This window comes from Chanodichthys erythropterus, chromosome 24 (genome assembly GCF_024489055.1).
Source record: "Chanodichthys erythropterus isolate Z2021 chromosome 24, ASM2448905v1, whole genome shotgun sequence".
NCBI lineage: Eukaryota > Metazoa > Chordata > Actinopteri > Cypriniformes > Xenocyprididae > Chanodichthys > Chanodichthys erythropterus.
In genome coordinates this window covers 27,295,382-27,319,295 of record NC_090244.1, presented here as the reverse complement: position 1 = coordinate 27,319,295, position 23,914 = coordinate 27,295,382, and the positions used below count along the sequence as shown (strand labels likewise).

The 23,914-nt window shown below is 36.2% G+C and overlaps 1 protein-coding gene across 2 annotated transcripts; it reads left to right on the top strand.

The window, feature by feature from the left end:
* The first annotated feature begins 163 nt into the window (after window positions 1-163).
* On the top strand, window positions 164-18,325 carry amfra (autocrine motility factor receptor a). Of its 2 annotated transcripts, none has more exons than XM_067379929.1 (14): window positions 164-194; window positions 690-1,061; window positions 1,144-1,236; window positions 3,324-3,488; window positions 5,308-5,460; window positions 5,862-5,902; window positions 5,991-6,123; window positions 6,497-6,630; window positions 8,280-8,390; window positions 8,476-8,666; window positions 10,903-11,006; window positions 11,105-11,239; window positions 13,903-14,087; window positions 16,280-18,325. In XM_067379929.1, the coding sequence occupies exons 2-14, from the start codon at window positions 810-812 to the stop codon at window positions 16,458-16,460; spliced, it is 1,878 nt and encodes a 625-aa protein (XP_067236030.1). In that variant the 5' UTR covers window positions 164-194; window positions 690-809; the 3' UTR covers window positions 16,461-18,325. The 2 variants fall into 2 exon arrangements, with proteins under 2 accessions (XP_067236030.1, XP_067236031.1); XM_067379930.1 differs by having other exon boundaries at window positions 176-194; window positions 717-1,061.
* The last annotated feature ends 5,589 nt before the right edge of the window (window positions 18,326-23,914 follow it).

Here is a 23,914-nt window from a genome sequence, read left to right as displayed (position 1 = left end):
AGTGATATTTTAGAACCAATAACTGATTATAATAACAATAATAAGCTATTTTTGGCTTATTATCCATTATTCTTGGATAATGTTTTGTTGGCTTTTAGTGCTATTTAAATATTTCATATTTGTTTACATGGGAAAGCCCCGCCTATCCATAATCACCGGAAGTCCACAGGGTGACGTCAAGGCAGCGGAAACAGGTATGAGGCATAGAAACTGCCAGAAACAGCCAGAAAAACAGATCTAAACATGACATTTCACAGTTATATTTAAAGCTAACAGATGTCAGACAGATCGTCGAGCCTCATGGGTCCGATTTAAAGACCGTCTAATGAGTTTATTAAACTGTTTGTCTTGTTTGAATCATTACGTAGCTGAAGCAGATTAGCTTCCATGCTAATGTTGTAAAATAATCAACTGTTCTGTAAATATAAACATCTTTTGCGAATTATAAACATTTGCCATTTTATTCGCCGGAACGGGGTTTAGATATAATATATAACGATATATTATCTTTTAAAAAATAAGTTTAGAGTCTCGTGCATGTTGTGTGTACGTGTCCTTTCTGTCTGCAAGAGCTGACACACTAGAGCAGTGACTGTATTCATATAAACACATTTCTAAATCATTATAGTTATTTGTGTTCAAGAGCAGTTTAAATTTGATTGTGAAGGACTTGTTGTCATCTGTAAAAGGACATTGGTTTCTTCTGGACTCCTAAGAAGCAGACTGGGATTCGTAGAACAGATTCAGAAGAGGAAAGCTGTTTTCATTGGGACACATAACCCTACAGTCTTAGCTGAGGAGCAGTCAGGATGCCTCTGCTGTTTCTGGAGCGCTTCCCCTGGCCCAGTTTACAGACGTACACAGCCCTGAGCACAGTTCTGCTGGCTGGGACCATATTGAGTGCCTACACCACAGTCAGAGACTCAGAGTACTCGTCTGCACTGACAGAAGACTCCCACAGCGGACCCGATGAGGAAATCAAGCTGGACCAGCTGGAGAACTTTGGGAACATGGCCACCAGTGTGCTCCTGTATCTCATCACGGACACTCTCTTTGTCTGGGTATGTGAAAGTTGGAGTGTTCAAAACCCACATGTGTTGATTGATGATTTTGTTTTTTAAAGAAGCTCTCATTTCCCCACAGGTGATGGTGAACACAGCCTGCTGCATCCTCATGCTGATAGCTAAAGTGATCCAGTGCATTGTGTTCGGACCGCTGAGAGTCAGCGAGAAACAGGTAGGAGAAACCATGAACATGAAACCATAATCCATCCATCTGCATTAGGCAATAAAATACAGTCAGTCTTTGCTGCAACATGTTAATATGAGAAAAGTCTGAAAATTCTGTCATTCATTTCTCACCCTCATGTCGTTCCACACCCGTAAGACCTTCATTCATCTTCGGAAAACAAATGAAGATATTTTTTGATGAAATCCGATGGCTCAGTGAGGCCTGCGTCGCCAGCAATAACACTCCCTTTTTCAATACCCATAAGGCTACTAAAGACATATTTAAATCAGTTCATGTGACTACAGTGGATCAACCTTAATGTTATGAAGCGACGAGAAAACTTTTTGTGCGCCAAAAATAACAAAATAGCGACTTTCTTCCACAATATCTAGTGATGGGTGATTTCAAAACACCGCTTCATGAAGCTTTACAAATTATTTGTTTTGAATCAGTGGTTTGGAGCACCAAACCAATAATTCACCTGATTTTGCCAGTTTGATACGCAATCCGAACCACTTATTCGAAACAAAAGTTTCGTAAAGCTTCAAAGCTTCATGAAGCAGTGTTTTGAAATTGTCCATCACTAAACATTGTTGAATAAAGTCGCTATTTTGTTATTTTTGGCGCACAAAAAGTATTCTCGTCACTTTATAATATTAAAGTTGAACCTCTGTAGTCACATGAACTGTTTTAACGTTGTCTTTACTACTTTTCTGGTCACTGAATGAATTTTGTTGTTTTTTATGGGAGATAAAAACCTCTCGGATTTCATCAAAAATATCTTATGTAATAAGATAATAAACAAAATAATAAACAAATATCTGTGTTCTGAAGATGAACGAAGGTCTTACGGCTATAGAACGACATGAGAGTAATTAATGACAGAAATTTGATTTATGGGTGAACTAACCCTTTTAATTCTATTGTTAGTTCCATATAGATACATAATGCAGATTAAAAATATTGTCAGTTTGGTCATATCATGGTTCTGCTTTTTTCTTTTCTTTCTTTTTTTAACATTATTTTTATATATAGGCTGTTGTTGGTTGATCTTGAAAACTGAAAAGAGGAAGATAATTCAAATCAGTGGTATAATTACTGGCAGATGACTATAATCTAATAAGCCAAAAAAAGAAATACATGACTGTTCAAAAAGTTGAGGTCAGACAGAAGAAGAAATTAATACTTTTATTCAGCAAGGTTACATTAAATTGATCAAAAGTGTAGGGCTGTCAAACGATTAATCACGATTAATCGCATAAAAAATAAAAGTTTGAGTTTGCCTAATATATGTACTGTGTGTAATTATTATGTATATATAAATACAAACACATCCATGTATATATTTGAGAAATATTTACAAATATATGTATTTATTTATATTTTTATATAATTTATATTATATATAAATACATTTTTTGTACATAAATAACATGTTTATCTTAAATATATACATTAATTTGTGTGTGTGTATATATATATATATATATATATATATATACATATTAATTACACACATTACTCACACATATATTATACAAACTCAAACTTTTATTTTGTATGTGATTAATCGTTTGACAGCCCTAAAACAGTGACAGTTAAGACATGTATAATGTTACAAAACATGTCTGTTTCATATAAATGCTGTTCTTTTGAACTTTCTATTCATCAGCAAATCTCTTTCATGAATTTCCACGAAAAAAAAAAATTTAGGCAGCAACACTGATAATAATCATAAATGTTTCTCAAGCATCAAATAATCATATTAGAATGATTTCTGAAGGATCATGTGACACTGAAGACTGGAGTAACGATGCTGAAAATTCACCAGAAGAAATTAAATTTGAAAATTTATAAAAATAAAAAAGATTACTATTATATTACTATTTTTACTGTTTTTAATCAAATAAATCCAGCCTCAGTGAGAATAAGACCTCAAAAACAGTAGTGTATGTTTTAATAGGTTCCTGTAGATTATAAAAGTGTTTGAATAATAGCGTGTGTGTTGCAGATCTCAGTGTTGTGTTCCACTGGAACGGATATGATTATCTTCTGATGTCTGTCTGTTTGTGTGCTCTTCTCTGTCTGAGCAGCATCTGAAAGATAAGTTCTGGAACTTCATCTTCTACAAGTTCATCTTCATCTTCGGCGTGCTGAATGTGCAGCGGGTGGAGGAGGTGGTGCTGTGGTGTTTGTGGTTCTCCCTGCTCATCTTCCTTCATCTGATGGTGCAGCTCTGCAAAGACCGCTTTGAATATGTGAGCAAAACGACTTCACCACTAATGTTCATGTTTCCAGTGGTACTACTAGACTAGTTTATTCAGAAAGACTGTTTCTGCAGTCGTTCACTTTACATCATTTGATCAGTTCCTCTTCTGAAAAACATTTGCTTTAACTGTCAGTATAATCCAAAAGAAAAGTCACTCTGAAATGATAAGATACTTGTTGGAGAATCTGAGTATGGTTAAGACATTTATGCATATTTTTATTGGATGTAAATATTAATTGGGTTAATTACATTCCTATGTTTTTTCCTTGCTGGATTCCTTTCTTACTTCCTTGCTTCCTTTCCTCCTTCTCTTTTATTTATATATATATATATATATTTATTTATTTATTTTTTATTATTATTATTATTATTATTATTATTATTATTCTTTTATATTCATATTTACTCCCTACTTTCCTTACTTTATTCCTTATTTCCCTTTCTTCTTTCCTCCACTCTTAATCACTTTCTTGCTTCCTTTGTTTCCTTCCCTCCTTCCTCTGCTCTTATCTACTCCCTTCCTTGCTTCCTTCATTTTCTTTCTTTCTTTCTTTCTTTCTTTCTTTCTTTCTTTCTTTCTTTCTTTCTTTCTTTCTTTCTTTCTTTCTTTCTTTTTTCTTTCACTTATTTTCCCTTTCTTCCTCCTTTTATTCCCTCATTCCTTCATGTTTCCTTCCTTTTACATTCTTATTTACTCCATACCTACCTTCCTTCCTTACTCAACTTTTCCTTCCTTCCTTCCTTCCTTCCTTCCTTCCTTCCTTCCTTCCTTCCTTCCTTCCTTCCTTCCTTCCTTCCTTCCTTCCTTCCTTCCTTCCTTCCTTCCTTCCTTCCTTGCTTCTTTCATGCTTCCTTACTTCCTTACTTTTTACATAATTATTAATTCCCTTACTTCCTTATTTCCCTTTTTTCCCTTCCTTCCTTCCTTCCTTCCTTCCTTATTTCCCTTCCTTCCTTCCTTCCTTCCTTCCTTCCTTCCTTCCTTCCTTCCTTCCTTCCTTCCTTCCTTCCTTCCTTCCTTCCTTCCTTCCTTCCTTCCTTGCTTCCTTCCTGTTCTTATTTACTTCATCCTTTCTTCTTTCCTTGTCTCCTTCCTCTGTTCTTTTTACTTCCTTCCTTGCTTAATTAATATCTGCCCTTCCTTTGTTTCTTTCTTATTTCACTTATGTTTCCGTTTCTTACAACTTTCCTTCCTTCATTCCTTCACATTTCCCTCCTTTTACATTCCTATTTACTCCATACCTACCTTACTTTCTTCCTTATTCCCCTTTTTCTTCCTTCCTGCCTTTTTTCTTCCTTATCTTCTTCCTCTGCTCTTATTTACTTCATGTCTTGCTTCCTTTGTTTCCTTATTTCACTTTTATCATCCCTTCCTTCCTTCCTTGCTTCTTTCATGCTTCCTTACTTCCTTACTTTTTACATAATTATTAATTCCCTTACTTCCTTATTTCCCCTTTTTCCCTTCCTTCCTTCCCTCTTTCCTTCTTTGCATAGTTATTTACCTTTACCTCCTTATTTTCTCTCCACTGCTGTTTACATTCCAATTTACTCCCCACCTTCCTTACTTTCTTCCGTATTTGCCTTCTTTTTTTCTTGTTTTGTTCCCTCTCCCCTTCCTCCACTCTTCCTTTCATTCTTTTTCCCTTTCCTTGCTTCCTTGCTTCCTTACTTCCTTCCTCCACCCTCATTTCCTTTCTACTGTTTGTACTCGCTTCTCTCCATCCTTTTCTCATTCCTCCATCATTCCCTACTTCCTTCACTTCTTTCTTTCTGACTAATGTATATATTGTGTTATTTCTTTCTGTCAGCTCTCGTTTTCTCCCACTACTCCGATGAGCAGTCATGTGCGAGTCTTGGCTCTGCTGGTCTCTGTTTTGACGTGCTGTGGTGGTCTAGCAGTGCTCTGCGCTCTAGTCGGACATCTTCATGGCATGCACACCGTCGCTTTCATGGCAGCTGAGGTAAGAATGCTTTAAAAACCTTTGTAGAGACTGTGAAGTGTAAATTTCCTCTTTGTTGGTTGTCCCCTGATGTTACACATTACAAATATATTCTGAAATTCGGCATGAATTTCAACATATATTCAACCGAAATGGCTTTTCAAACAAGAAAAAATGTAGGGTGAGACTTGATTTTGTTTTGATTTTGAATTGATTGGATGGTTGTGGTTTGCTATTGGTAAATAACATGTCCGGTGATCGATTTGAGTAAAGATTACAAGGACACATTAATTAAAAAAACAATAATAATGTGCACGTAAATCATTTAAAATAAATACTGCAATATGCCATAAAAACAAGAATTGTCCATATAATATTATGGTGACTTGAAATAACCCCAAGCCTTGTCTCCTGTCTTGCAGTGTTTGCTGGTGACGGTACGCACAGGACACGTCATCATAAGGTGTGTGCTCTGTTAAGGAAGCCGTCAGCTTTTCTCAATGTTAGGTAGCAGAAGCGTGATCCTGAATGTTTTGATCTGTTATCTGCAGGTACTCCATTCACCTGTGGGACCTGAACCACGAGGGCACCTGGGAGAACAAGAGCTCATACATCTACTACACTGACTTCATCATGGAGTTAGCCATCCTCTGCCTGGACCTGATGCATCACATCCATATGCTGGTGAGACAGACTCTACTGAATGGGCAAACAGGGTTACTGACTGACAAGAACGAGCGGTCATCGCTGTGTAACAGTCATGTGACTGGCTCATAGTGATTGATAAATGTGGTCTGATTGGACTCTTATTAGAGTCCTGAGACTGTATAATATAATGTTCTCTGATCAGTCAGAAGCTGCTTGCAATTATGTCCTTGTTTTGACATGTTTTTGCGGCCTGTCAGATGTACGTCATTCGCAGACTTCCCCAAGTAAATACCAGTGGCGTTCATGGTTTATTTCTCTTCTCACGTCTGTGTTTGATCTTCAGATGAGAGATTTGAATATTTTAAAGTACCTTTATGATCATGTATTCTTGTTTTTCACTCCCTCACAGCTCTTTGGAAACATCTGGTTGTCCATGGCTAGTCTTGTGATCTTTATGCAGCTGCGTTATCTCTTCCATGAGGTGCAGAGAAGAATTCGCCGCCACAAAAACTACTTGCGTGTTATTGACAATATGGAATCCAGGTGAGGAGCGTCATGCTTTTATAATTGCTAATTAAAAATGCATTTCTACAGGCTTTGAAATATATTGCACAACATCTAAGTAAAGATGCTAAAGTAGGTAACTTGTGGCATTATGGGCAAAGCTTCGCGCTGGTAACCAGAAGGTTGCATGAGCTATCACCGTTGTGTCCTTGAATCGAGATTTTACCTTTAATGAGTTTGCTAAATGACTGCTTGATTACATTAATATTGCTTTTTGTAACCAGAATCTCACAAAATCTAAAAAAAAGGAGAAAGAAAAAAGAATAAAATTATATTTTGCATAAAAATAAAACAAAGCCTTGTGGAGGACCGTTTAAGATTATTTGTGTTGTAAAATGGTTTTAATGACAGCTAACACCCATCACCCCATCCCGCCCCCCCACACACACAAATAAATTGTAAATGTCATTGTAAATAAATAATAGAGATGTAAATAAATAAATGTTCACAGTTCCCATATATATATATATATATATATAAATATATAATATAGCTAAGGAACTGTGAACAATATATATATAGGGAGGATATTATTTACTGTTCATTATGTTTGAATAAATTTACCATGAAGACAAGTGCTTATGAAAACTACCTTATGTGCAGCTGAGTTGTAGACATTTCATTTTTATTTTAGGTTATTTATTATGTCTGAAAATAAATAGCAGCTGAATATAATACTCTGTCATTAATTGTAACCTATAATATTATAGTTTACCAAATGGAAGGGTTTTCTGTATAGTTTGCAGCATTATTTGGGAGAGATTTTGTTTAACATTAAAATTTAAACTATCGGCTGATATCATTCTGAATAATTGGCTATCGGTATCGACAGAGAAATTTAGCATTGGTGCATCTCTAATAAATAACCATTAAAAAAAATATATTTTTAATTGTTATTCTAATTGAATACATAATTATGTGTTAATAACAACAGCAATAATTAAATTTAATTAAAAAATCAAAAGTGTGGGATCAGTAAGAATTCTTTTTTATTTATTTTTTAAGATATTATTACTTTTATTCACCAAGGACACATTAAATTGATCAAAAGTACCAATAAAAACCTTTACATTCTTACAAAAAAAATATTTCAAATAATTTGTTATTGTTAACTTTATATTTCTCAAATAATCCTAAGGGAAAAATTATATTATTGTTTCCACAAAAAAAGTAAGCAACAAAAACTGTCTTCAACATTAATAATAAGAAGAAATCAGCATATTGGAATGATTTCTGAAGGATCATCTGACACTGGATTAAGGATGCTGAAAATTCAGCTTCGTTCACAGGAATGTATTACATTTTACAATACATTCACATAGAAAACCGTTTTAATTTTAAAATATAACTGTTTTACTGTATTTTTCTATATTTTCACTGTACTCTTCCCTCACACCTTACCCCACCCTCAAACCTACCCATGCCACCAAACCTGTCCCTACCTGTACCCGTATGCACCTCAATAACAGCACAAATGTTTTGCAATACAACATTAACACAGTAAATAGTGTGCATCGTATTTGAATGTTATTCAGTGTGTGTTATGAATCAGAAGTGGTCAGACTGCTGCATTAGCTGATGAAAACCAGACCTTGTGTGTTGACATGAACACCTCTCCTTGTGTGCAGGTTTGCTGTGGCAACGCCTGAAGAGCTGATGGCTAATAACGACGATTGTGCCATCTGCTGGGATTCAATGACTACAGCACGCAAGCTGCCATGTGGACATCTTTTCCATAAGTGAGCAATAACCAGGTGTTGTCAGCACTCTAGTGTTCTAATAATTGAAACGTTGTTAATATGACTATTTATTGTTTATGTCCAGTTCCTGTCTGCGCTCTTGGCTGGAGCAGGACACTTCCTGTCCCACGTGCCGTATGTCACTGAACATCAATGAAGGCGGGAGAGAGCGAGAGGAGGGACAGAGGGAGCCGCTGGATGATAACATAGCTGCTGTGCCAGGAACAGAGGCCCGAGCACACCTCAACCAGCATAATCACTTCTTCCACTTTGATGGTGAGGCCTTACATATTCATGCTGAATCCAGACCATTTACTGAAAGTAAGCTGTAGAAATGACTCGTTCACTGCCATAAGCTTATCATCTATCATATTCCTATCATTAACTTGTGTAATGCCTGCTCAGTATTGAGTAAGTTGATCTGCCCCGATAAACAACAATGAACAAAGGTTAGCCAATCATAGCAGAGTAGATTTACATACTCAAGTCTTATAAAAAAAAAAGGCTGTTTAAATGGATAGTTCACTGAAAAAAAAAATCAGCCTTCATTCACTGACGAATATGACCCGTTTTTATCATATCATTGATAATTTGAAGAGACCTCTGAAACAAATACTCTTAAGAAAAATGGTAACACTAACTAATGAACCTTATTGTAAACTTGTAAACTAACATGAACTAATAATGAACTGCACTTATACAGCATTTATTAATCTTTGTTAATGTTAATTTCATAATTTATTAATAAATTATTAAAATCTTGTTATCATTAGTTAATGCACTGTGAACTAACATGAACAAACAATGAACAACTGTATTTTCATTAACTAATGTTAACGAAGATTATTAAATACAGTAACAAATGTACTTTTCATGGTTAACTAAAGGTTAACTAATGAATCTTATTGTAAAGTGTTACTGATATAAAAAGTGATATAAAGTAGGGCTGCACAATGAATCGACTTTCTAATCGCGATTACGATTACAGATGCCACGATTTCGTAAGTGTTCAAAGGCGTGATTACAAGGAAAAATATCCGCTTTCATTATGCTGTGTGTTTAAGAGGTGTGTTATGAGCATGTCACGTTGTGAGAAGCAAATCACGACCACTTCAGAATGTAAAAGGTCTAACCCAGTATAAAAAGGAGCTACCAGTGACGGCGGTGTACTCTGAAATGTCAAACGCAAACGAAACAAAAGCACCCACCATTTTTAAAAAGCCCTGTACACAGCCTATATATTTGATGGATGGACCTCTGAACCGTACGCTGAGGAGAAAATCCAGTGTGACTTTGAGCAGACCAAGCGAAACATGATTATGTATTTCTGCTAAGTGACATTCGGCATCAACCACATGGGCACGGCTTCGCAGAAGGCCTTTATTAACCCCCGGAGCCGTGTGGAGTATGTTTATGATGGATGGATGTGGATGGAAGCACTTTCTTCAGCTCATACTAGTGACCCCTGGCAAAAATCATAATCATGATTATTTTGGTAAAATTGAAATCACAATTATTTAATACAATTATTAGAGGGCGATATGATTAAAGTCTTGTTTCATGATGTGAGTAGTTTTAGTTTGTGAAATTTCACAATTATTCATACTTCATCAAAAACTAAGGTAACACTTTATTTTACAGTGCCGTAGTTACACGTTACTACATGTACTTACTATAGTAATAACAGTAAATTATGCATAATTACAAGTAACTAACCCTACTATAGCTCTATAGTAAGGACATGTAGTTAATTAATAGTACTTAGTACTTATTTGAGTAATTACAATGTAACTATGCACTGTAAAATAAAGTGTAACCAAAACTAATACTAGGGTAACTAATGTAAGTAAAAAGTCCTCAAAACAGTTATAGAAGACAAGCAAACAGTCAGCAATACAATAAGAACAAATAAACTAATTGCAAACAAAACCGACAAATAAATACAACAGAACAAAAATACAAATGAAATAAACAGTGCTTTAGGTTTTTCAGGAAGATGTACTAAGTGTATTCAGATTAGCAATAGCCTACAACAGAAATTGAATAAAGTGATCAAATGTAAAATAACACTGCTGTATACATTAAATATAGACTAATATAAACTTATTAAAACTAGTTTATTCATTCAAGAGCAGTGAGTGATTTTATCTTTGTCTTTTGTTGTTTGATTAACATTAATGATTGCAGCAGATTTATTAGGCTGCTGTCACTTTAAGAGCTGCACAGATCCAGTATACTGTTACACATGCGTTTTCTTTCTCAGCTGTTTAGATTCATTTAAGACATAATTGACTGTGTTTACGAGGATACTCGACAAAATGGCATTTCGTCATTTTCTTGGGTAGGCTATTTGACCATTTAGACGCGTATACGAAGCCCACAGTATACTTTACTTATGTGCGTGCATTTTACATAGATTATCTTGTTTTCATAATCATTGTAAGTCAAAATTGAAATCGAAAATCAATTACTATTAATCGCACAGCCCTAATCTCCGCTCATTCACCCTCAGGGTCCCGCATTGCCAGCTGGCTGCCAAGTTTCTCTGTGGAGGTCATGCACACCACCAACATCCTGGGTATCGCACATGCCAACAACTCTCAGCTCAATGCCATGGTGAGTCCTTCAGGTGGCATCCAACATGTTTACAAACAGTCTTGTCTGTTTTCCACAAGTTTCCATGTTATAAACCTGGTTTTCCTTGGATTTTGCAGGCCCATCAGATCCAGGAAATGTTTCCACAGGTCCCCTATCATCTGATCCTGCAGGATTTGCAGCTCACGCGCTCTGTGGAGGTCACCACTGATAACATACTGGAGGGCAGGATACAGGTGCCTTTCCCAACACAGGTGAGGGTAACACCTCTACCTAACGGTGTATATTAGTGGCTGAAATGAGATGTTGTTTGCATTTTCATACTGGGTCGCTGAAATCTCACTGGCCCGAAATCTTGCTCTACATTGCTGAAGGTGAAGCGAGTCATTTCTGCACTACTCGCATCACCAAACTGAATTGAAAAACAATCACCATTTCAAAATTGTTAAATGACAATAAGAAACAAAATCCTCCAGAATCACAAACTCTTTGTGAACCTCAGATTTGATACTTATCGTTAGTTACATGTTTGTTAATGATTTTGAGACATACGTTTTTTCAGATTCTGAGTAATTTTCACATTTAGCTTACTGGCTGGTAAATTAATTTTGTTATTATACATTATTATGGTAAATAGTGTTATCAAAGTGCAGTGTCATCTGTTTACCTAAAAGAACATAAAGCATTTGGATGTTTTACACACCACACCATTTTTTTTTTTTTTTTCATGAATCTGAAAATTCACATCCGAACAGCTTTACACAAAATGTACACAAATTCATTCTGCTCGTGTTTCATGACTAGGGCTGTCGCGGTGAAGGAATTTCTCTTGCGGCAATTTTAAGTGGCTCAATAGCACGATATGCTGTATTATCGCCATATATATATATATATATATATATATATATATATATATATATATATATATATATATATATATATATATATATATATATAATCTGTGTGTGTTACTATGTAACAAGGTCAAATTCACTAACCAATGAAACCAAAACTAAATAGAGCATTGAAACAGGAAGTGAAGTTAACAGAAGAGAATGTCAAAATAAGGGTCCACATAACAACATAAACCTGCCAATCAGATCGTAGTGCTATTGTTATATGTATAACAGTTAGTTCTGATCCTCAGATCTGACTGGGCAAGATACTTTCTGCTGATATTTCACCAGTATAAGCAGAACTACTCATCTCTGCGCGTTCTAGATGGGCTGCCAATCAGTGCAGTTACATTGTTATGCCACAAGGTTGCAGCAAGGTTTAGTGTCAATCACCATCTAACTCAGCCAGTTAAGATCTACATTTAGCTTTAGATGTTATATGAATATGGTCTCTGGAGCATGAGTTTTATCAGCTGGCAATTTTCATCGCACATTAAAAGTGCAAGTTGCAACTATTATTAACAATAACGGAAACATGAGACTTATCAGTATGTCACAATAACACCCTATTTGGACTTTGTTTTCTGTTTTGCACCATTTCCTGCCAGTCTGTCATCATAGTTATGCATTCTGATTGACAAGCTTGCAATTCAATTCAGCATGAGTTATTTTGGATAGACTATATATCAGGTGGTACACTAATAATAGTTATAATAGACCTACTAACTTAAATATTTCTACGCCAATTCGTTTTTTGAACTATAAACATTTAAATGGTGGCTGTCATTTGACGGATTTATTCAAACATGCATTATATAAGCTACTGAAGAAGAACATTAAAAATTCTAATATGTAATATGGTGCATATATTTAGCTAAATGCTACTCCTCTGGAGTTAATTTTTCTAGCTGACTAATGAGTTTATGCTCACTGAATATTTGTTCTCCTGAGGTAAATGTGACGTTATGTGACATTGTTTACAAGCTGTTTTTAATGTCTTTCCATGGTTGAAACACTGATTAGTGTTTACATGAGACATACAGATTTGTGTAAGTTGTACTGCATCTTTTAACATACCTTCAGATGTTCATTCATTTTTATTTTGTGCTGTAACTGGTATTAAAGCGGATGAAGGGATCAGTTCACTGCAGTTCAGTTGCTGCCGCTTCTCTTAAACTGAGCCGCTACAGCGATCTGTCACGCCACATTAAAGAGCGCCAAAATAGTATTTTTGTCGTAAAATGGGCAGAATTTGAAATATGAGACTTTGTTTCATGTCAAAAGCAACAAAGCACAAAAATTATTGCGATTTGTTGAATGGTTACGTAACTTTAAGCGGGTATACGCAAATCCTTGACCTTTCCTAGTGGGTATACGGCGTATACCTGTGTATAAAGTAAACTACACCACTGGGTGTAATAAAACAAGCTGTTGAAATCATTTTAATTTTGAGCGCCACTTCAGAACAGAGATTTCGCTATCCTTGGACATGACAACCATTTTTTCACAAATATACATCATGCCTGAAGGACAGACGCAGGTAATCGCACGTGCTCAGTCGATCTCTCTCACATATCTCATCTGTTTAGGCGTGTTAAGTGCAAATCTATGGAGCCTCTGTACAAATCACCTTGGTACACATTATGTTATCATTACTAACTTGTTTAATATTTAGTACACATGCACAAAGTGTAAAACAATTAGGGTATAACCTTACGAAAAAAGAAAACGTGCAAATATCGCGGTTGCTGCGGTTCTTGCGTTTCTTTGCGGTTGGCTCCTCAATAGCACGGTATTACAATATTGCAGTTACCGTGGCAGCCCTATTCATAACTAATGTGTTGGAGTTGTTTTTCATCATGTCCTGGTCCATTCCCCTTCCATTTTCCTGTCGTTCTAGGCTGGCCTGTGTAGTAAAAGTAAAAGTGGCAGTAAAACATTTTATATATAGAAACAAACAAACAAACAACAAAACACTACTATTTTAAAAGCGTGTTTCTGTTCCCCTGTATCTCCTCTAGTCTGTGGAGCGTACACCTATACAGGGAAACACTGCTGCGGAGGAGTCAGCGGGTGCCAGCAGCAGTTCAGAGGTCACTGCCCCAGAAGACTTTGAGGTTCGGGGGAGCCGCTTTTCCAAGTCTGCAGATGAAAGACAGAGGATGCTCATGCAGAGGAAGGAGGAACTACTCCAAAGAGCTCGCAGGTGAGCCTCACTATTTCTTCTCCACACGTCTGAGCTGAACTGCTTATACTGCTTTGCTCTAATTTGCATGAAACCGTTACGCCGCTTTTTCACTTTCTCTGACATTCGCATTCAATTTTTGCATTTCGCCCCCCTAGTGACTATCAGATTGGTCACGAAGCAGCTGTTACCTTCTGCGAATTCAGCATGATAACATAAATGAATAATGAATGTATGAACTAGGGCTGCCCCCTAAGGGTCGATTTTATTAGTCGGTTAATCGCAGGAAAAAAAAAAAAAACTACACAGGAAGTGGCGAAGTCATGCTCTCTTTTTATTAACGGTGAAATCCAAACATTTGCCTATCATTCATCGACCTCAAATATAGCAGCTACAAGTCTGCTGACTCTAATGTTAGCCTAGTCCTAGAAAAATGTGCGCTATTATTAGGCTTGTGTGGAGAGTGAACTTGTGCGCGTAACAAAAATGAACCGAAACTCAGCGTAGGCTATACTTGCCTCACAGACATGAGAAATATATTTATAGAAAACTTGAAATGTCTACATTAAAATGGACAAATTCAAATGGAACATAAATATTCTCAGATTATGTAATATGTGCATATATGCGCGTCCACTACTGCAGAGACAACGAGTCAGCATCGTCCACTTAATCTCTGCAGCCGAAAACACAGAAAACATTATCAATAAATTATTAAAATTGTCTCCTTCCGTTTTTTTTTTGTTTTTTTTTTCACAACACATTCATAATCATTACATTTGCCGGTGCACTGTGGCAAGCTTTATACGTGTGCTTGAGCGCTCATTAGGCTATATTATATATAGGTGATTTATGGCTTACTAATATATTCGTGCGATTAGTCGAATAATCAGTTAAATGAATGACTACTATTCGATAGGGCTGGGCGATATGGCAAAAAAATAAAATCTCGATTCAAAAAAAAAAATAAAAATTTATACTGTTTAACTAGTCAACTTAACTTAACAACAATCAAAAAAGGTCCATTCCAAGTGGACCACAGAAGAAGCGATCAACATGGTGTAAATGTAAAACAATTTGTTAAATATATTTGAAGGCAAATGTTGTAAAACACATTACAAACTTATCTATATACTCAGAAATAATATAAAATAAGAAAAATGCTAAATATTTCTTAGCCAAAAAGTAATAGCAATAAATAACACCAGTAATAGGCTATTTTTAACAGCAAATGCTTTGTAAAAACAGAAAACAACAGCAGCTTTCAGGCTGTCACCATCATGTAAACATGAAATATCAAACATACAGTAGTTCTTTACAGGTTTTTTCATTCCACTGCACTATTTGTCCTATTGATTTTATGTTTGGCAGACGTGTTTGGGTGTTGCACTCTTGTCTCGTGTCTTTTGCAGCGTCTCACCTATGAAATGGCATTCTGAAAACAAGGCGGTTAAGTTAAAAAAAAGTTCAACTCGCATTTAATAACATTGCCTTTTTTTCTCATTCCACTGTCTGCGTCTCATTTTTATAACGCAATAACGCATTACTGAATGAACAGCCGCTTAAGACTTAGTGATGGGTTCTACGTTCATAGAGCTTCACATGAGAGCGGTTAAACGGGTGCGCCGGCGCCATCATGAGGTCGGATCATTTCCTTCTCCTAATGGTTTTCATTGTGTATTGTCAACATATCTAATTTTATTTTTATTTTTTATTCAAAATCATGATTTCTCAATTTAAAAAATAATAAAATCGAGGCAAAACATTAAATTCGAAATAACCAAAAAAATCTGAAAAATCGCCCAGCCCTACTAGTCTACCAGAAAAATCTTTAGTCGAGGGCTAAACAATTGTGTAATAATTATAAAATTTACTGTTTCAGACATAATTATTCTTTTTTTTTTTTGTGCGAAATATTGGTAATACTCACCTGGTTAGAATACTTCATCTCAGGTCGGGGTGATCACATACAGTCTAACCGCAAAAAAAAGTTGTTTATATTGACGTGACTGATGCTCATTTTGGATCTGAAAATTGGATCCGAAATTCCCATACCACTCTCCATTGGAAATGAATGACTTCTGGTCTGCTGTTTGTCAGAGATCGTGAAAACTTGGCTTTACAGTATTCAAACTTGATAAACGGGAATGCCCCAAGAGTTTGTCTTGGGTCCAGTTAAGTTTTATTATGACACCGCATTCTCTCTTTGTTAGACGTTATCTTCACAAAAAACCAGATGAAGGAGATTTGTTTTCTTCTGCTGCCGCTGATAATGATGATGATGCCATGCCCGCCATGGAGGACGAAGACTCCGATTCGGTGACCCTGCGGCGCAGAAGACTGGCGGCCGCAGCTGAGAGACGCATGCAGAGGCAGGAGCCTTCCCCGTTTTGAGCCGAGCAAATAAAAGCATGAGGTTGTCCATGAGACTGCCATGCCATCATAGAATTTTGGGCTGATCAATGCACATTTGTGCTAGATGCAACTATTTATGTACCCATCAAACATTTCAATCAGTTGTCCTTTGAAGTAATATATGGTGCCATTGCCGCACCAGTGAATTAGTCAAATTTTGGTAGTGTCAAGTAAAGTAAAAGGCACATGTGTCTTGCCATAGACAAAATCATTTGAAATATGTTCATAACTAAAAAAAAAAAAAAATCTCATAAAATAAAATAATAATTTTGGAATGCTGCATTTCTTAAACATCTTTGTACGGATCCGATGATTTTAACAAAAATGATGTTGCATACTAACAGGTCGACTCAGTCTAGAGCTTAAGCGTCAAACAGCATGCTAGGGTTGTGAATTTTGAGTTTCTTTCTTCGGCCAGCAATGATCCACACAATTTTGCTGCTGGTTAGCGCTTGAATCTGCCTTTAAGTCGATTTGGGACAATCTAGTTTAAGCTGTCTCATATTCTTAGTGTCTCCAAAGACAATTAAAAAGGAAAATGGCATAGATCCTAGTGTCTGTTCTTGCATTGTTGTGACAACAAATTGATCTGTGCATCATAAGAGGCGTTCGTTTAGTCACATGACCTTGTTTCTCTTCCCATAGTGTTGTCATTCAAAACAGACATGCTTTATATTTAATTTATCTCACATTCTGAACTTGTTCTGGTGATTATATAGTGAGGAAATGTTTCCTTTCCTACTGTTTTGTGCTACAGTGAAGGAGAATCTGGTGTGGCCTTCAGTCAGGGTAGATGCCGTATTTAATTGTGGGAAAGACTGTTCAACATGTCCTGTTTTCATTTTCATAAAACTCTTTTGTTCGATTTAAGATTAAATGGAGCGTCTACCCTGACTAAGGTCCATTTGATTGGGTTATTCAAACAAGACGCACACAATTATGGTCAATAGGTCAGTTTTGTAGCTTTTTGTTGTCAGCGTTTTATTTGAATGGTTTTAAAGACCTTTATTATTCAGCGTGCTAATGCCTATTAATGCTTGTCTTTTACGGGCCCATGGCATTCATAATGAATTTTCACATGATAATTTGGCATGGATAATGCAAAGCAATTCAGAATCTTGCATGTTGAGTTTGAAGTGAACAAGCTTTTCATGTAATAGCACGTGACTTTTAATAAACATTTGCCTTCTGTTAAATTACCATCGTCTCAAATAACACGACTGTACGTTGATTTTCGTATATAAATCCCATTTGTCAACCTCAAAAGAGAAGTATGTCTTCAGAATGGTTTCTGATGTTTTACACTGTGAATCTACTGTCAGATATTTTTAGCGTCAAATGGACGTTTGTATCTTTCATGTGAAAGTCTTTTTCTATGCATGAAATCACTGACCGTTTGTGTTCTTATTTGTTTCCTGATCGACTTTCCCAAAGACTCTCCTGCTGTTTTACTCTACTGAAGCTGGTTTTGTGATCGTAATGACCGCAGGTCCATATAGAATATGTGTTTTGGTTGCACAGATGCACCTTTCAACAGTATTTCTTAAACTTAAAATGTATTAATATCCACTGGATTGATTCAGATAATAATACATAATTTGGTTGAAGTTTGTGATGTTCTTGGGAACCAGAAGGAAGCATTGGATTGCTTTATGTACACAATTCATTCATTTGTGCCTCAAATCTACAGTGGAATAATAATAGTCTGATTTGTGTAAATACTTTTGTAATAAAGACTGTAAAATACATGTGAAATGACCCTGTACAAAATAAAAGTCACAGCTGCTTTAGGAGCTTTTACCCACATTTCCTAATTTCCTGGTGTGTTTTCTGTTGAGTATGAATAAAACTTTATGAAAACAGAAATGTATCTTTTATGTGGGGAGAAACTAAATGCAAGCATTCACTTTTAGATTGTGGAAGTGTGTCCACTCTTTTGGCAGGTAGTGTATTTAAATAGATTTTACATTATGTTTATTTTATTTAGTTGCAACTTCAATTTTTCAAAAATGTGTGTAAGAGCCGTGTGTTTGACACTAGAGGGCGCCACAGTTCCACCTGCGATCAAAATCTGACTGAATATTAACCAAATGTTTGCAGGCAGTGTTGCCAAGTCCGCGGTTTTACCAAGGGAGCCTCTCAAAAAACACGAATTTTACCCCCCGGAATGCGATTTTTACCGTGGGACCTCCCTGAAATGCAATTTAGGCGGGGATTTTTGTGTGTGAAAGCCTGGCAACCCTGTTTGCAGGACACTTGAGATGGGTACAAAGACACCAGAATATAATTTAGATTAAAAAATAAAACATTTTTTTATACATGTTGAGATACTAATGTTTTGTTTTGTTTTTTACTTCATTTGATAATCTGTGACTAAATTCAGATTTAATGCCATACCCCTAATTGCAATGATCAATTCATTTGATCAAGAGTTGAGCTGTATTCATGAAGGTATTGACTATCCTCAGTGTCTAATGAAGAGTTCATTGATTAACGCTTTAGCAGCCATCAGCTCTGCTCATAAAGGAAAGGCTTTAGTTTGAGGGCTGTTACTGACTTCGGTTAAACCATCAGAGAACGAGATCCATGGACAGAGGTATAGAAAGTCATTTGGGTTTGGAACGACATGAGAATGAAGAAATAATGATTTCACAAGTCACTTCGAGCGAAAGATAGGCTAATCATTTTAAGGCAGCTCGCCCCAGAGTTGAGACAGCTTATTTTCATTTAGTTATAAACAAAAATAGTATTTACTCTACCACAGATTAAAATACTGTGCTGAGTTTCACCTTCTATACTCAGTCCCTTAAGTGCCATTTCGTACACTTAATGACTAGTCAAGGACAAAAATGCATTCATTTATGGGTTAAGGGCTTTTTTTCTAGTCTCATACATTGTGGTGGTGATTAATGAGTTTGTTCATTTCCAGCGAAGATCTCAGTAGGATTTTAATTGTTGATCAATAGTAGCTACTAGTCCATAATTTGTAGATGTTTTGGAAAACGAACTGTATTTAAATAGCTGAAATTATACATCTTTCAAATAGGGATCCAAAATGCTGTATTTGCACAATTCATCAAATAGCCTAAATATTTGTTTTTAATGTGTTAACAGGTTTTATACATATATGCTATTTAATGCCATATTTTCAAATCGGAGGGATATTTTCAGATAAAATCAAGACATATGTTGAATAAACGTATATCTTGCTAGTGGTCTGTTTTTGCATGTTATTAGGTTGTGTAAGCACTGATTTGGAATAGCAGAATAAACGAATAAACCATACTCTTTGGCATAGAAAAAAAGTTTTTTAATTATGTTGGAATTATGTTCATAAAACAGTGCATATTTAAACTCTATTAATATTTTACTCTATTTAATTCTACTGTTGTGTTTTTTTGTTTTTTTTTTTAGATCACATTGACTGCTTAAAAAAAAAAAAAAATCCTGTTTGTGTGACGTCAGACGCATCTGTCATAACGCTTAGAGATGTTTGAGCTCGTTGGCGGGTTGAAATGTTTCCCCTGAGTGCTTTTACACCGGCAGAAATCAATAGCGGCTCTGCTGTCACCCTCTCAGCTCGACGACTGCTCTTCAAGCCGGTTTGATGTGTCTCTTCAGCGCTTCTCACGGGGACTAGCGAGAGCCGTCACTAAATCATGTCAGGTTTTTCTCTCTGATTTTCGCGGCTTTTCTGTCACTTTTCCCGCGCAGTGCGGATGCGACGTGAATCAATAGCAACTTTGATTTCGCGCCATCTGAAGTACCTGCTTACAACTTTGAATGCTTCCATTACCTCAATTTAACCTTTTTTGAGCTGAAAGAATAACTTTGAGAGGCTGCTTTTTTTCTTCTTAGGTTTTCAAAGTTTTAAGAAGTCAGTTAATATCAGTTTGTAGATAAAGTATGATTTACGTTAGCCTATAAGGCAATATAGTCAAACGTAAAAAAAAATACATAAATAAATAAAAAATACAAAACAGCTTGTTCACCCCCAAAAAAATGTCATGTCATGAAACATGATGTTTAATGCAACGAAAGTGTATACTATGGAAGGCCCATAAGGTCAAAATGACTCGTTTCGTTATTCTTGTCATTTCCATGCACAAAAATGGGTTTAACAAGACCACAGCAGTCTCACAAGCTGGTACTAATCTGTCCTTGGTCTCACCAGCTTGCAGTTAAAAAAATGTATGTCCTTTATGTTTGCAAACTTCGATCAGCCTTTGTGACACAGGCTGGAGGGCGTAAAAGTAAAGAAATGAGGAAGCATCAATTAGCGTATTAAAAAAGCACCCCTGGTTTAACATCACTGTCAGCAAACACCAGATGATCTTGAATGTCATTTGACCAATCACAACAAGCAAGTTTAAAAGCTACTAACTCAGAGCAAGTTATGACTTTACCAAATCTGGATATAGGACACAAGTCTTATGGACTCTCAAGATGCATTTAAAGTGCTCATTTTGTGCTTCTCTGAATACAGAAAATGATATGGGACTGGAACAACATATGGGTGAGTAAACAATGAATTCATTTAGAGGTGATGTAGTTGAATTCTTTGACAGACATGATGTTGTTACTACTAGACAGGTAGGCTACTACTGAATTAAAGTGTGCTGAGAAATCACAGTTGTTTCAAGCGTTTTATACAGAGTAAAGGAGCAGCCAAAGCATGTATAGCCAAACAGAGACTAGCCAATTACTAGCCAAAAAAAAAAAAAAAAGCTTTCTGACTGTCAGACATTTTGTGTGTTTTGGGTTTGACATATCTTTGCAGGATAGAGTTTTGGATGGAGGGCTTGTGACTGAAAATAGTGATGCGGAAGTTAGAAAACTTGCTTCAGAATTTTTAAAGGCACAATATGTAAGATTTTTGGAATACCACTAGGTCAATGTTATATATTTTGTTGACTTGTGTATTTACAGTATCCCAAATGTTTTCGAAAAATTTTAAACGCAGAGAAATAAGCAATTTTAACCAGGACACGGACCTTGTCCACGTGTCAACTATCAATGACATCATACCCGCATTACCCTTCGATTTCTGGTTTTATTTTATAGAAACCATGGAAACAGCAAAGACGCTTAAAAATATTATTTGTTTTATTAGACAGGTGAGCGACTGTTTGGATAATTCATCAACAGAAAACTAATTATGTTATATAGCTCAAAACAGTAAGTCTTATTATTTAAATCTCGTTTTCTTGATTTACAGCAAGTACCTTGTTTTACCGTGCCTAATATCAATCTAGTTTACTGCAGTGTGCAGCAAGTGTCTCATAGTAGCTGCCAAACGAACTCACATAGTAGCATTATAACAACTTTCAACACACAAATGTATCTAATATGATAAACAGTGCTGCGTTACCGCACATACACACGACTGGAAGAAGCGGAAGTGGCGACTGTGGCATAATAAAAGTTCTGCTGTTCTCGAGGCGTGTGTCGCGCTCGTCTCTCATTAGCAATTGCTCCAGCGGCCTCGTTCATTTCCTGCAGCACTCGCCCTGCTCTGCTTCATACTACAGTAATGTTAATAATCTCATCCATGATCATGATTTCTGCCTGAGTCCCGTCCCTATTCTTTTCCACTGGCTGTAGACATGAAGACAACACCTCCCATGATTTTGCGAAATCAAGGCATCATCAAGCTATGTCGTTGTTTTGAATAAGCAACCTCTAGTGGTGAAAAGCTACATATTGTGCCTTTAATTGTTATTTGACTTAATATGACTCGTATTTGATATTTATTTGAATTCTTTTTACTTGAACAGGAAGGAACAAAACCAGTAAAAGGGAATAAAATCATTATGAATGTAGACGTGAGCTAACTAGTTCAATTCAATTCAATTCAATTTGGGTAAACTTGGCCGATTATCTATTTTTCCTTCTACTGACTGCATGTGAGCATCTTCACTATGGGTCAAAGGTTAATAAAATCCTCCTTTTCTCATCCCGTTAAAATCTCCTGCTCTGACTGATAAACCCCCAGTCAAAACTAAGCCTCTAATCACAATATTATTAAAGAAACCCCATCTGATCAGTATATAAATCTCTCCATCCAATTACAAGATGTAATATTTCTGCACTCAAGCTGGTAATGAGCTCTAATGCCTGTGCTGCAGTTAATCCCCCTCGGATGCAGCACAGATCAGATGTTGCCTCTGTAATTAGAAAGGCAGAAAATCATTATTTCATGTTTGAGGAAAGAAGGAAGTCAAAGGAGATGTAGTCCCTCTGCCGCTCCTTTCTGAAATGTAAATTGCAGTTTAATGTTTTAATCTAGAGTGTTGAGTGTTTGCTTAGCACGGTAGAATGATAGCCATAGACTAACAATGAAATTCTTTAAATAAAAGTGATATAAATGTGAAAGAGAGGCTTTTTTAAAACCTGGAATTGTACATTTTTGGTCACACACTAGTGCTTATCTCTTAAAGAGGACCTATTGTGTCCTTTTACAAAGTCATTTTGTTTTTGGGTCCACTCGAATAGGTTTTCATGATTGAATGTTCAAAAAAACACATTATTTTTCCTCACATTTGCCATCGCTGCAGCTCTATGAAGCCCCTCCTACCAAAGTGCACAATGTGTTCTGATTGGTCGACTGGACCAATGTGTTGTGATTGGTTTACTGCTTTGAGTAGGTTTTGCAAATGTAACTCCCAATACCATATGCATCAAAAACCAGCATCTCTTGGCCCCTGATTACTCCTGGTATTAAGATGTGTTTTGGTCAATCGGATCTCAAGTGGATCAAAATGCATTTGACCAGATTACTTTTGTAGTGTAGACGCTCATGTGATCGAATCTTTTCGAACAGCCACTAAAGGCTGTCTACTCTCCTACTGACCTAATGCGTAAACATTATGGGAAGCGCGCTAGCCAGACGGGATTTAAACTTTGTCGGCTGAAGACCCAAGTTTGGTTTGAAGACAAAAAATGTACCAAGCACAATGTTCTCTCACCATTCCTGATTTCTAACACACACTCACAGTGTTTGGCACGGTCTTGCGGCTGTCAGAGCAGAAACTAAATATGTGTTACCATTGTTGCCATTAACATCATGTCTGTTGCAGTAGTTAGAATATACTTTTAAATAAAACCATATTGGATTTTTCATAAGCGATCGTATTGCTTCAGAAGACTAGAAGCCACTGGAATTGTATGGATTGGAGCTTGAAACTTTTGGACTCTATTGACTATTATTGTATGGACAAAAAAAAAGGAAACACTCAAAGATGATTCAAATCTCTTCTTTTGTGTTGCACAGAAGAAATATGGTCATGTGATTTTGTAAAGACATGGGGGTGAGTAAATGATGACAGAATTTTTGGTTGAACTATCCCTTTAAGGATGTACACAAGGTGATCTGAGCTAGAAGACTTCAATATGTTAACCATCAGACGCTCTGTAATTTGTATTGTCGTAGG

What these genes read in the sequence shown, in the direction of transcription:
- amfra (XM_067379929.1), top strand. Translation starts at nt 810, where the DNA reads ATGCCTCTGCTGTTTCTGGAGCGCTTCCCCTGGCCCAGTTTACAGACG. An exon ending in CGGACACTCTCTTTGTCTGG is followed by an intron (nt 1,062 to 1,143) that starts GTATGTGAAAGT and finishes ATTTCCCCACAG; the next exon opens with GTGATGGTGAACACAGCCTG. An exon ending in TGTGGACATCTTTTCCATAA is followed by an intron (nt 8,391 to 8,475) that starts GTGAGCAATAAC and finishes GTTTATGTCCAG; the next exon opens with TTCCTGTCTGCGCTCTTGGC.